The 13,418-nt window shown below is 41.2% G+C and overlaps 1 protein-coding gene across 1 annotated transcript in view; it reads right to left on the reverse strand.

Annotated features, from left to right (window-relative positions):
• Positions 1 to 13,418, reverse strand: part of LOC134876658 (afadin-like) — an 81,535-nt gene that overhangs the window by 29,968 nt on the left and 38,149 nt on the right. The window contains 11 exon segments of the mRNA XM_063901705.1: positions 1,018 to 1,124; positions 2,082 to 2,280; positions 3,180 to 3,323; positions 4,050 to 4,315; positions 4,830 to 4,924; positions 5,547 to 5,692; positions 7,770 to 7,790; positions 8,739 to 8,944; positions 10,877 to 10,944; positions 11,048 to 11,118; positions 11,456 to 11,525. Coding sequence (XP_063757775.1) covers positions 1,018 to 1,124; positions 2,082 to 2,280; positions 3,180 to 3,323; positions 4,050 to 4,315; positions 4,830 to 4,924; positions 5,547 to 5,692; positions 7,770 to 7,790; positions 8,739 to 8,944; positions 10,877 to 10,944; positions 11,048 to 11,118; positions 11,456 to 11,525 — 1,393 coding nt within the window.

A 13,418-nucleotide genomic window follows, 5' to 3' on the forward strand; every position in this document is an offset into this window, starting at 1 on the left:
CTGCATTATGTCGAGACTACATTATGTACAGTCATCAAATAGTAGAGCAGGGATAAACAGACCAATTACAGAGGACGTGGCTCTGTGTGTGTGTGTGTGTGTGTGTGTGTGTGTGTGTGTGTGTGTGTGTGTGTGTGTGTGTGTGTGTGTGTGTGTGTGTGTGTGTGGCAAAGATTGGAGTTCTATCATTTACTAAGTAACTGCTGCAGTGTGATTGGTGTTCATTAAAACGTGTGTGTGTGTGTGTGTATCGCTGTGTCTCTGTAAGAGTTGTTATGAAAAGTAAATTACCCCTTCTGAAGTCACTGTAATCACTGCCTTTCAACATGGAGACCACACACACACACACACACACACACCAAAGCTAAAAATAGTCAAACTATGTCAGCTTAGCCGTCACACTGTCTGCAGCTCAGTCTCTGTTCAGGAATTTTACCTTTTTTAGTCGTAAACTCCCCCTTTAAACGGATCTGTGTTTTATTTCGTCACGTCCTGACTACTGGAACTCCTCCTCAATCTCCCTTAAAGCCAGTAAACCCAGTTTCATTTACACATGAATAACCACTGGGCTACCGTGGAGGGATGAGCTTACTGAGGGACTAAAGGCAGCTTCTCACATGACTCTACTCCAGACACGAAATGGACCTATAGATTGTGTCTCACTTATTCTCAAATGTATCTGTATCTATTTCCCGTAGAAGGAAGTATTGGAGAGATTTTATTGTAATTAGGTGGGGAAAAGGTTGTGCCACACACTCACTAATTGCACAAACTCCAATTAACTCAGGTCATGTCCGGGCGGCGTGGAGGTGAGAGTGTTTGAGAAGCAAAGCGACTTCCGGAAGTTCCTCTGAGGACACAGTTAGATCTGCTGTTCACTGTAGTCTCCGCAGCATTCAACGAGTCAGCGTTACTGAAAAGTCCTTCACCTGGGATGCTCCCCACACGTACACACACACACACACACACACACACACACACAGTATCTTATAGGGAGAGTGTGTTTTAATGTCCTACCATCTCAGAGCTGTCAGCGGCAGAGAAGTGGCTGTCGCAGTCGGCTCCTTCAAAGTGGACCGTCCACGTGCCGGGAGAGCGGGGGTGGGGCACTAACCTGCAGAAACCTGGAAGAAACACACACACACACACACACACACCAACACACACATTAGAGGGTATATCCACAGAGAGGTACCTATTAATTATTAGTGGAGGAATAGACTTTCTAACAGAGCGTTCCACTCTCTTTTTTCTAGTTTAAGTCAGGATAATAGTCACTTTTATTAATATATGATCAGAATATGTACAATTTTCTGTACGTAATGAGCATAAAATGTTCACATCTTTAGTTAAATTGAGAAAAACGTTCAATTGTCTCTCGTTATTGTATAGTGAGTAAAACCCTACATACATACACCATCACCATATCACTGTTTCTAGTTACATTGAGCATAACTCAAGTGAATATAGTATGTTAACTTTTCTCTAGTTATTGCGGGAATAATAGGTTCTATTTTTTTAGTTAAAGCGAGTATATGTTCCACCTTTCCTTAGATAAAACCAGTATAATATTTAACATGTTCTCTGGTCATAGTGAGTTTAATTTGTCCACTTCTCTTTGTTAAAGTTCTCCAAATACAGTGAGTATAATATGTGAAATTCTCTCTAGTTAAAAGGAGAATAATATGTTTGCTTTACTCTAGTTATACTCAGGATTATGTGCTTCACAGTGAGTATAATTTGTCCACTTTTTCTAGTTATACTGAGAATACTTTGTTTACTTTAACCTGCAAACCTTTCTCTAATTATCGTTAGGATGATATGTTCATTTTCTCCACTTAAAGTAAGCATTATATGAACAGTCTTTATTTGTAGTGAGCATTTGTAGTTAACTTTTCTTTAGTAATAGAGAATATAATATGGTAGCTATGGGAGTTTTTGCATAAAACGCCCCACAGTTTTAGTAAAATCACAGGCTCTTGTGGCTTATTGCTTAAATGTAAACAAGGAAATGCAGAAGACTTTATTCTTTCTTAATAAAATGTAGTTTTATAATTTAATTCTAGTCCTGGTGAGTGCACCTCTCTGCAGCAGCGGCTCCAGGAAGTCCTGCAGGCCGTTGGGGAGGCTGCGCACCACGTCGCAGGAGTACCCGTCCTCAGGCAGGAGGAAGGGCAGCTGCAGGTCCGGGTCCTCCTCCAGCTGAACCTCCCTGCCGTCACTTCTCGCCAGCTCGTCTGCTGTGTTCTCCGCCACCGCCACCACATGGTCTATCAGCTCCTACACACACACACACACACACACACACACACACACACACACACACACACACACAACCAGAACACACACATTAAACAACAGTCTGGTTCATTACACATAAAGCTCCGGGACACGTCATGCAGCTTTGAGCAACATCTGTGCAAACCAAGCGTGTTTATAACAGTTGTGTTCTTGTTCTTCTTCTTCTGTAATTATTAGTTCATTTGGAGTTTTAAATAAAGAGCATACTGACATCTAAAGTTTGCATGAAGACTTTAAAAATGCAAAAAGACATTAAACTGACATGACATGTACGTCAGAAGAAGGGATCTGGCGCCCCCTTCAGGCCAACTAGAGAACTGTAGATAAAACATCTGTGTTGCGGACAGTAATCCTTTTTAAATGTGTGTGTTGTTGTTTGAAATGTTTTTATCGGCTCACATAACACACTGTTGTTCCCTTCTGTCTGGAAATGTCTCAAAACCAAAGCATCTGTAGTGCTTTAATATCACTTATGCTTACCTTGTGCCACAAAGTGAATACATTTAATCTCTGGTTTGTATAAAAGACTCATCATTCATGATTTATTTAACATTAATTAAGTTTAAATGGCTTTGTTAAAAGACATGTACATACTTTAGACTTTAAAAAAGGAAATACTAAAGATTTTTTTAACAAAGCTTTGACATTTCAGTCAAAAAAACAGACATTCTGCTTTCAAAAGCTGCATAAAAATAGAGATAAGTAGACTTTTCTTTTACAAATATTGAACAAATTACCTAAATAACATTCTGCTGGATATAGGTGATGCATCTAGAGTCAGGTAGCATACAGTGGCATCTAAATTGTGTGTAAATAATTCCGTTCCAGGTAAAGACGTTGCATAAATTGAGTATTTTGAGTGTGTTCCTGTGTCTTACGGGCGGTATGTAAGGCTCGTCCGGAGCGCAGTGGTAGTTGTTCATGAGCGCGTGCAGCTGCAGGGAGTTGAGCTTGAAGCAGGTGTTGTGGATGTTCTGCACGTCCTGCATGGAGTACTTGTCCATCGTCAGCAGGGTGGTGGCCTGGAGGAAACAAAACACTGTTAATGAGCTGAATATCTCTTATGTATGTTTGTATATTTAAGGCCTTTTCTAGCATCCTTTACACCAAGAGGAAAGAGAATATTATTGCACAATTTCTCTTTAAATTATGGGATTTATTTACATTTTACTTTATTTTTATCCTTTTATAAATGTTATTAATGTTGGTTTAATTTGTATTTTCTGGCTATTTGTGATTTCATACATATTCTAATGTCTTTTTGTGATATTTCTTAGGCATATTTTTATCTGCCACAGTTCTCTGACAGATTTCCGTGCGAGATGCTTTGTTTTTCCTCCCTGGTTTTAAAAGGCGAGGCTCTGATGTGATGTCAGATGTTTTTCACGCATCACTTGAATTTTCACAACACAATAATCAGAATCTGACGACAGATGTTGGGATGTTTGCTTAAGTTGACGAGCAGACGCCCGTGTCAGTCCAATCTGATCAAACAACAAACACAGTCCTGAGAGAAAGCAGATGTGCTCTTAAACTCAAGGGTTGCTTTTTGAGCTAGTCAAATCATTGAGAGTTATGGATAAATACAGCCGTACCATTACAAGGAGCTTTCAGGAGCTTTTTAGAAATCAGAATCAGAAAGATTGAAGTTTTTAAGGTGTAAAATAAATGATACTTTGTGTAAAAATGTAAACGTAAACTACATTCCTAAACACATCATATTCCCCAGTTCCCCTCCGTCCTCCCACCTGCACGATTCTGCTGAGGTGGCAGTCGGCGGCGAGCTCCAGGCCCTGCTTCTCGGCCCAGGCCTCGATGTGGCTGAGCTGCTGCCGGAGGATGGCCCCCCAGTAGTGGCAGCACAGCCCCGAGTCCGTGTCAGTCACCAGCTTGTTGAAGAGCCACATGTTGATGAAGTGGAAGAGCTGCGAGAACAGCTGGATGGTCAGAGCGGCGTTCACCCGACATCGCCGCAGCAACGACATCGCCCCCGTCAACGTGTGCAGCACGTCCTCTGTGAGGAGAGAGAGAGAGACGTCCGATATGTGCACCACTGATCATTAAGAGGGTAAAGTTAGCTGTGATTAAAAGAGTGTTGCTGTGTGTTATTGTTCCCTCTGGTGTTTTTCCTTTTACTGATTCCAGTGTCTTTGTAAACAGTTGCCTTGACTGAAGGAAGCAACTGGAGGTACTGCCTTTTCAATACTGTTTCCCACCATATGGGTTGGGATGCTTCAAGAAAAATATATAAAAGTATACTTTAAAAAGTGGGCAACGTACTTTTCATAACAATCGGACTCTTCTAAAATATTAAAAATGAAATATTTACCCTTTAGAAAATGATTCAACGGTAAAACTTTCATTGAGGTCGAACTGATTGAAGCTTAAATTAACATACTGTACAACCTGATGAGGGTGCGTGTGTGTGTGCGTGCGTGCGTGCGTGCGTGCGTGCGTGCGTGCGTGCGTGCGTGCGTGCGTGCGTGCGTGCGTGCGTGCGTGCGTGCGTGCGTGCGTGCGTGTATTACCGATCTTGGGTCTCTGTGGATTCTGTTCCTCGGGGTCGTCCAGGAAGGCGGGCATGTAGTTGTTCAGATCGGCCTGGAGACAGTGGACCAGGTACCTGCAGGGGCAAGACTTCACCATCAAACCAGAGAATCCTTCCGTCTTACTCAGAACCTTTTGACGACCTTCATCAGGAAGCGCGTGCAGATCTTTTAAATATACATCAGGGTTACTACACACTGCATCGACATGATTTAGGTGTCCTTGTGGTCAAAAGGTTTCATATATTACCTCGTTCATTTGTTAGATCACAGGCACAGCTCTGCAAATACAGCTCAGTATCCTATAGCTATGGATGTTCATATTTGTATCTTTTATGCAACTAATGTTGAGCCTTTACTGCAATATTGATGCCATTACTGCACAAATGATCCACTTATGCAAATAAGGCTACACTTTTAGCTAAATCCTATAGCTCCTTTTAAAGTCTTAGTTCACACTAAACTCAGATTTACCTCAGACTGACCATTTATAATTGACATGTTTACCTCTTAGTAATGTGGGTGCATTTCATTCATTTGAAGATGAAGAAGAGTTGAACATTTAGTCATTCATAAAGTCTTCCTATTCCCTGATTTTCACAGAGAACTTTTCAAATCCCCTGCCTTTTTTTGTACCTGGAAAACATCTCTAAAAAGGTCCATGGCATACTGGATTCCCTCCCTGACACGCAGACTTACTTGAAGGCCATCTGGACGAGGTGTGCGAGGATGTCCTGGGCGTCCAGCGTGATGCGGCTCAGGTCTCGGTCCTGCTTGATGAAGTTGAGCAGCTCGGAGGCGTTGGCCATCCAGAAGGCCAGCGCTCCTGCGATGTTCTTCTGCTTCTGTAACGTACGTCACCACGAGAAGACAAAACAAACACACATACACACACAGAGGAGAAGGTGTTAGAGCAGCGGGACGAAGGAGAGGATGCAGAGTTAAAAAAAAGGAGGTGGGTTTCTGTTTGAGTGGCAGCCAAAAGGAGCAGGTGTTACTTCAGGGATAGACTCATGCCCCGCCCACCCCTCCACTCTAAGCCAACCAGGTGTCTAGAGGAAGAGTGGTCACTACTGTCTCCATCTCTTCATCATTCAAATTCAAAGCACTTTGACTCATGAGAGACATTAGTGACCACTCCTTTTCCCTCAGAGACACCAACTCCATTTACCAGGTCATCAGACACCGGCCTCCTCCACTAAATACTCTTTTTAAAAATGTGTTATTTGATAAGATTTAACTGCGTTTGGATTGTAAACTTACAGATGTGTTCACAGATTAGGAAAATCCTAACGTACAGGGACATTTTGTGGTCCCCTTTAAGTGTTTTCTTGCTTCCAATGCAGTGTAAGTAAATAGTTAACAGAACAGAGAGATGTCAGTCAATCACATCCATTTAAATTGTTTTTCAAACAATATTTGTGAAATATTTTGGTGTTTTATCAAGAATATTTCTAATTTTATTTTATTTAATTTGACATTTCTCTTACATAAATAATAATTAATTAATTTAATTTAAAAAAGGCTTAAGAGCTCACCCATTAACACACTTCTCATTTACTTACTTAATAAACTATGTGTTAAATGACATTTTCTGGTTTAATATGGAGGTTAAGATGCAAAACTATATTTAAACTAGATTCTTTTATGGATTTAATAATCAAAACATAATAATTTGAGGGCTTGATGTAAGTCTTCTGATGTCAGTCTACAGTCCAAAGTCTTTAAACGTATTCTGGAGGAGGAAACTGAGTGTGCGAGGAGCTGATTGGTTAATATCCCTGCCACTCGGAGAGGGAGGAATGTGGGACGCTCGCTGCCTTGCACTCATCTATCCCCGCCTTTGAAAAACACAAATCAAAACAAAATAAAATGACCCTTCATTTAGATAAGATAAACAGCCAGAGAATGAGAGATGGAGCCATCCAAAAAAAACACTGAAACACAGACGCATGAAGGGACATGTTAAATGAACTTCCAAAAACAGACGCATGAAGCCGAGGAGGTCGAGCTGCGTCTCCTCCACACTGACGGGATGTGTCACTCACACACACACACACACACACACACACACACACACACACACACACACACACACACACACACACACACACACACGATGGATGCCAGAATTAAAACATGGAGCAACAAATGGATAAATGGGACAGAGGAGGGGTGGGGGGGTGCTTTGGTTTGTCGCAGTTTTGGGTTTTTTTGTTGTTGTTTTTTTAGTACCAGGCAGGTCCGGGAAGCTGAATGGAATTAGTCGGGTTGATGTTTGTTGCTTAGTTTTTCCAGCTGTGGGAGGGACGCATTGTAACGGCTTTATTTTTTTTACATTTCTGTTAGAGGAATGGAGAAAAAGAAGCAGCAGCAACAATGAAGGGCTGGTCAAAAAAAAAGCAGAGAGAGAGAGAGAGAGAGAAAGGTGAGGCTGGGCGACATGATCCCACATCTTAAATGATCCGTTTGCCTTCAAAGGAACATTTTTAAATCCCTTAACAGAATTGAGACATGTCAGCCAATCAGATCCATTTAACGCTGATTTCTTTTAAATAATATTTGTGTAATATTTGGTATTTTATCAAGAATATTTCTAATTTAAAATGACATTCTCTTGCATAAAGTGACTGAAATCATGACTAAAAGTTGCCTATTTTACTTCCAATAAGTAAAGAAAAGTCTGAAAGGATTGTTTCTTAACTAGTATAGTTTTAGGATAACCTTTAAGTACATACGGACTGTTTCAAGTTTCTTTAAAGGCAGAGAATAGAGTCCCAGCATCTAGAAGCTGAGTAACATTAACAAAAGTTGAGATGCTCTTTCACATCCATGTCGCCCACACCGAGAGACAGAGAGACAGAGAGTGAGTGAGGGAGGTAGACGAGTCTGTAGCAGCCGTATCATGGTGTGCTATCCTACCTGATCCCCTTCAGGAATCTCCTGTATGGAAGGAAGAGGAGGAGGAGGAGGAGGAGGAGGAGGAGGAGGACACGTTCACAGGACAGAGAGAAAACACGTCAACAGCTACAGTATGGAAACAGCCATGTAACACACACATAAATACACATAGACTCACACACACACACACACATATGGTCATGGTTTTCAAGGTGAAGACGTCTTGAGTCGGTTTAAGAACCCAAAAAATCATCAAATGTATTTATTTATATCACTTCTGTTTGACGCTTTTGGAGGTTATTGGAGGTACTTATCCAAAGTCAAGTGTTTTATTTGTATTATATTTTTACATGGATAACAGGGATAACAACCTCATTTAACCCCACTTCAAAACATCCACACTATCGCTTTAATCCAAAGAAAAAAGAATCATAAATACAGGTAAGAATGAAGAGTCATCAGGAGACCTAAAAGCAGTCAAATTAGCTCGACCTTTACCAACTGCCACTTCAGCAATGCTAATATTAATGCATCACAGAGGTATTAAATATATGTTTCCTCTTGTAAAAGATGTAAGTAGTCCTTTCAACACTCCTTGTTTATCATTCTTTGGCGGGTGGTTCTGATTTATTTATTTGAAACACATTATTTGCGTCCAGCATCTTTATTAGCACAAGCGTAATTGCTAATTGATAGCACTATGCTAGCTGATCAGCATACACTGTAGGCTTCACACCACGAGCATTTAACACTGACAAACATAAGACAGAAGGACAGACAGACGTAACTGCGGAGAGGTAACACACACTTAAAACACATCTTACAACTACATGTGTCGTAGTTGGCAAGGAAACAGTAATGTGGGTGAAATTGAGCCCCGAACGATTCAACAACTTGGACAAAAAGAGAGTAAGAAACACATAAATAATGAAGGGGATAATGTACAACAGACTCAATGAGAAAAACTAAGAGAAGAGAAGTGTTACTGACCTGTATGACTCCCTCCATCATGCTCACCATCTTGTTGACGATGGCGATGACCTTGTGCGTCCGCTCGGAGGGCGACATGTCGGGCCGGTAGGAGGGCGACAGGACGTAGCGGCAGGCCATGTACAGGACGTAGGTGGGCGACAGTTTGAAGTGAACCGTGGAGCTGTTGGTGTAGTTGATGATGGCCGACAGGAAGGTGTCTTCAGCTGCATGGACACACAGAAAAAAACCTCAATTAGATCCCACACACACACTGAGGGAATGTCACAGATAAAATCTATATTAGGGACAGGAGTTTACAGGCTGTAGGGCTAGCTGCTGTAACCTGTCTGATTTACCTCTAAATATAAAGGGAAATAATTCTGCTGAAATGTTTGACAGGAAGTGCTTTTATTTTGGAAGTTTCCTGCTCTGTGTTTTCCGGTGTGTCGATATTGATATGAAAACGAGATGTGGAGTGCATGTTCTTGTTGTTAACTGCTGCATTAGTATGAAGTAAAATGTTCAGTTAGACCCGACCGGCTTTGATCATTAGTCTAAGCTTCCACTACACAACACTGGCAAAGGTTTACCGAAATAAAATGTCAATAGAATGCATTCAGGTGAAGTTACTTAAAGGATTTTACTGGATATTTTCAAGATTTGTTCATATTGACACGCAGAAAAACTCCTAATTATATCAAATTTGAACTTTTTTACTAATTAAAGATACTGTAAAGGAGTGTGGCAGAATATTTGAAGCTATGTTCATTATGTTGACGTTCAATTTCTGAATTAATTTCTATTATTCAAACCAGGTATTTCTGCACAGTTGCAGCTAAATATTAGGAAACACTCTTACTATTAGTATTAAACTATGTCTAGAGTTTAAGGTGGCTGTGGAGGGAAAAATAAAACTTGATTTTTTGGGAATGTTTTTCACGAGGTCTGAGAGAAAACAGTCCCAAATCCAAAGAAATGTCCTGAATGCTTTACTTTCACTGGAGTAGAGGCATGTAAAACCACATTTTCAATCTCCCGGTGCATTGTGGGTATGGGACTCTCTCCACTCCACTAGTCTATGACCGATCAAACCACTCCCAAAACAGATGATCTCACACCACGGCAAATATACACTGGGACACACGGAGGCTCGGTGAAAAGTCAATAAACAGAAGCGTTTGGGAAACAAACACGGGGAGTTCAGAGCTGCAGAGAGTGTGGGAAACATCACACACTCAGGAGACGTTTAACACATCTTGAAGGTATCTGGAAGTAATTTATGACCAGTTATTAAAGAAAACAAACACTTTTCTGATTGAATTCCTCTAATGAAACACATATGCAAAGGAAAAGACATCAGGAATCAGATGAGATGACATTTTGTTTTCCTATTTTAAATGTTATTGTTCCGTTTTGAGAGGAATGCAGGTTAAAATGTGATCTGTGTCAAATATAATGAGGCTTAAAGGCTGGAGAGTAAGTACAGTTTAAATGGACAGGAGTGTATTTTGACATCCAAGGGACTATTTTGTTGTTTACGCATGTTTTCTTGTTGGGTGGTTAGTGGTTAATTTGCTCCCATTTGCATCAAATTGGGACAATACAGGCCAATTTATAAATTTGCAGCAGGCATATTAAGAAACACAAGAAGATATTACTGTCTTTCCATCTTCCTTTTCCCTCTTTTTTCAGGTTTAACTGTGTATTTACCTCACATTTTAACTCGTTAACGCAGTAATTGCACAGGTTTTAATACTAATTCATGTCCTATTAACGTCAAAGGCCAATAAATGGAATACAAACATCATGAGAGAATAACTTTGTATTTTTTCATCCCTAAGTGTCTCATGGGGACAGCTGGTCTAGTATTGAGCTCTGCTGCCACTAAATGGGTTGCAGTGTGGTCGCTCCGGGGCGATCCTGATGCACGTCCATTAAAAGCGTTCTTTTATTCCTCTGACAGATTGTTGATTTACCTTAGCATAACCCGGTGTGTTTGCTAGTGTGTCTAACTGAGTCTCAGGTGAATGAGACTCTGCTTCTGTGGCATCTACCTTGGTTAAATTAACTTCATATTCTGGCATTATAGTGAAAAAGGTCAATAGTTTCCAGCTATTGACTGACAAACACAGAGAGGCAGAGAGAGAAACACTCACAGTTGTCTCTGAACTCAATGCCGGCTGGAAGAGTCAACTCTGTTCTGTCGGCTGAAGAGTCCTGAGACCTGAGGAGACAAAATAAAAACGTGAGGAGGGAAGAAAGCAATAATTACAGAGAGGAGAGGACAGAGATGGAATAGATGAAGGAGCAAGAGGAAAGTGTCTGACCTGTTGTCCTGCTGCTCTCCTCGGATCATCGGCTTCACCATCCCTCGCTCCATTTCCAGCTTCCCTGAGCTCTGCACACACACACAGACACACACAGGGTCAAGCAGCTTTCATGTCATATACTTAAGTTCACCACGATTAAAAAATGTACAAACAAGTTCAAATGCAAAGCCACAAGACATAAAAAAGATGCTGATTTCACAGTTTTCTGTTCCTGATAAATCAAATATCTTTTTTCTATAAAAACCAACAAATTGTATTGGCAGGTCATAATAAATGCACCAAGAATTACAATTATCCTGTGTGTGTGTGTGTGTGTGTGTGTGTGTGTGTGTGTGTGTGTGTGTGTGTGTGTGTGTGTGTGTGTGTGTGTGTGTGTGTGTGTGTGTGTGTGAGTGTGTGTGTTACCTTGCTGGTGGGCAGAGCAGCTCCACTGTGGACGTCTCCGTGAAGGTCGAAGGTTGTTTCTGGTACGCTGCTGCAGCGGAGACACACACACATGCAGAGCTTTAGTTCGGGAACTGTGCGCTCAACAGCTGACTTTTCATTACTGACAGCAACAAGAGCTCAGACTTAAAAAACACACACACACACACACACACACACACACACACACACACACACACACACACACACACAGCTAACGCGTCTGGGAGGAGATGCATCTCTCGACTCACGGATAACCGCAGACGAAAAATGTGCTTTAGACATATGCACACACACTTACATAACAGGCTAATTAGAAATAGAGAAGTATTTGTGTGTGTGTGTGTGTGTGTGTGTGTGTGTGTGTGTGTGTGTGTGTGTGTGTGTGTGTGTGTGTGTGTGTGTGTGTGTGTGTGTGTCAGTTATTGAGTGTGACAGCGGTCAAGCGGCCTCTGCTTTTCACGCCCCACATGACAGGAGGGCATCGATGTAAAATAAACAAGTACAACACTGAAGCGCGCACACACACACACACACACACACACACACACACACACACACACACTCTTTTTGTCACGTACACAACAACAACCAGCAGCCAAAGTAGGTTAAAGCATTACCAGCAGGACTTATATTGATTGATGCTCATTTAATTGATTTTTTCCAGCTTTTAACCTTTTGAAACCCATTTAATAACAAGTTTAACTCCCTGCAGAGATACGGCTCCCAATTTCTGTTCCACATTAATGCAGATAAAGTGAAATCTGATGTTTGCGACCCTGAGACTAGAAGTAAATTACATATATAGTGTTATTATCATGCACTCATAAGAAGAAAATACAATATTTGAGACGAAAAAAGCAGTTAAACTCATTTTTAAGAGGCTGAAACCCAGCATTTTCTGCTACCATTTCATTAAAATAATTCTTTAAAATGAACCAAATATCGGAAAAGTTGGTGCTTATTATTCAGTCTATTAACTAAAAAAAAAACTAGACAAATCATTGCAGCTCTAGCCAAGTTAAACCAACAGTCAGACCCAAAAACATGCACATTTTAAGCAAATTCATGATATTTTACATAAAATAATGACCTAAAAGCTAAAACGGACACCTTTGATGTTTATTAAATAATCTTAAGGAATGCTTGGATAATATTTAACCTCAAAACATCCAGGATGAGGGAATTCTTGCAGCTCTAAATCAAAAACAAACATGGAGGCGGATTACGTCTCTCTCCAGATTTGGGTTTAGATTAATAGTTCTGAAGAAGATCGGCTCCTCGGCCAAACATCTCCAATCCCAGAAATCAGCTGCCGTGCCAAAACCGTGGCTCTAATCCTCCCGAACACGGCGATGATGCGTCTCCGGCTCAGAGGAACTAGATTTCCCTGAAAGTTTGTTCAGCAGAACGTTGGACAGCAGCCCGGACGACCACAGGGATCCACATCGGGCTGCAGTTACAGATGGAGGTGACACTCAGCTGCACTCGAAGCCATTGTGCTTACAGGATTCCTGCTTTTTTTATGGAGTTACAAATCCAGCATTCATTTAGACTCGTTTCTGATCAATTCACACGCCGATTCCCACCTATTCCTCAGAAAATAGATGCCAAACTCACCCCGATGTTCAGCAGATAGTCCCTAACCTCGTCTGTCTCTAGTCAAACCTCCACAGACTTCAAGGAACAGAGCAACCAGGATGCAGTCTATCTGATTGAATCATAGGTGCTGTTATGGGGTGGGATTTAGGTGAAGCTGTTGCATCACTACATGATTGTACTGCCGCAGCCTCCCACTCAAGGTGGCTGTCAACGAGCAGCATCACCAACATCCTGAAGCCATTAGGACAGGAATATGCAGTCATCTTAAGAGTGTGAAAGCCTCGATTGAACAGCTTTTTCACACCTTCCTGTGTCTATCCAAGCTTGAAACCAAAGGCAGAGT

The sequence above is a fragment of the Eleginops maclovinus genome, chromosome 15, assembly GCF_036324505.1.
Source record: "Eleginops maclovinus isolate JMC-PN-2008 ecotype Puerto Natales chromosome 15, JC_Emac_rtc_rv5, whole genome shotgun sequence".
Classification (NCBI taxonomy): Eukaryota; Metazoa; Chordata; class Actinopteri; order Perciformes; family Eleginopidae; genus Eleginops; species Eleginops maclovinus.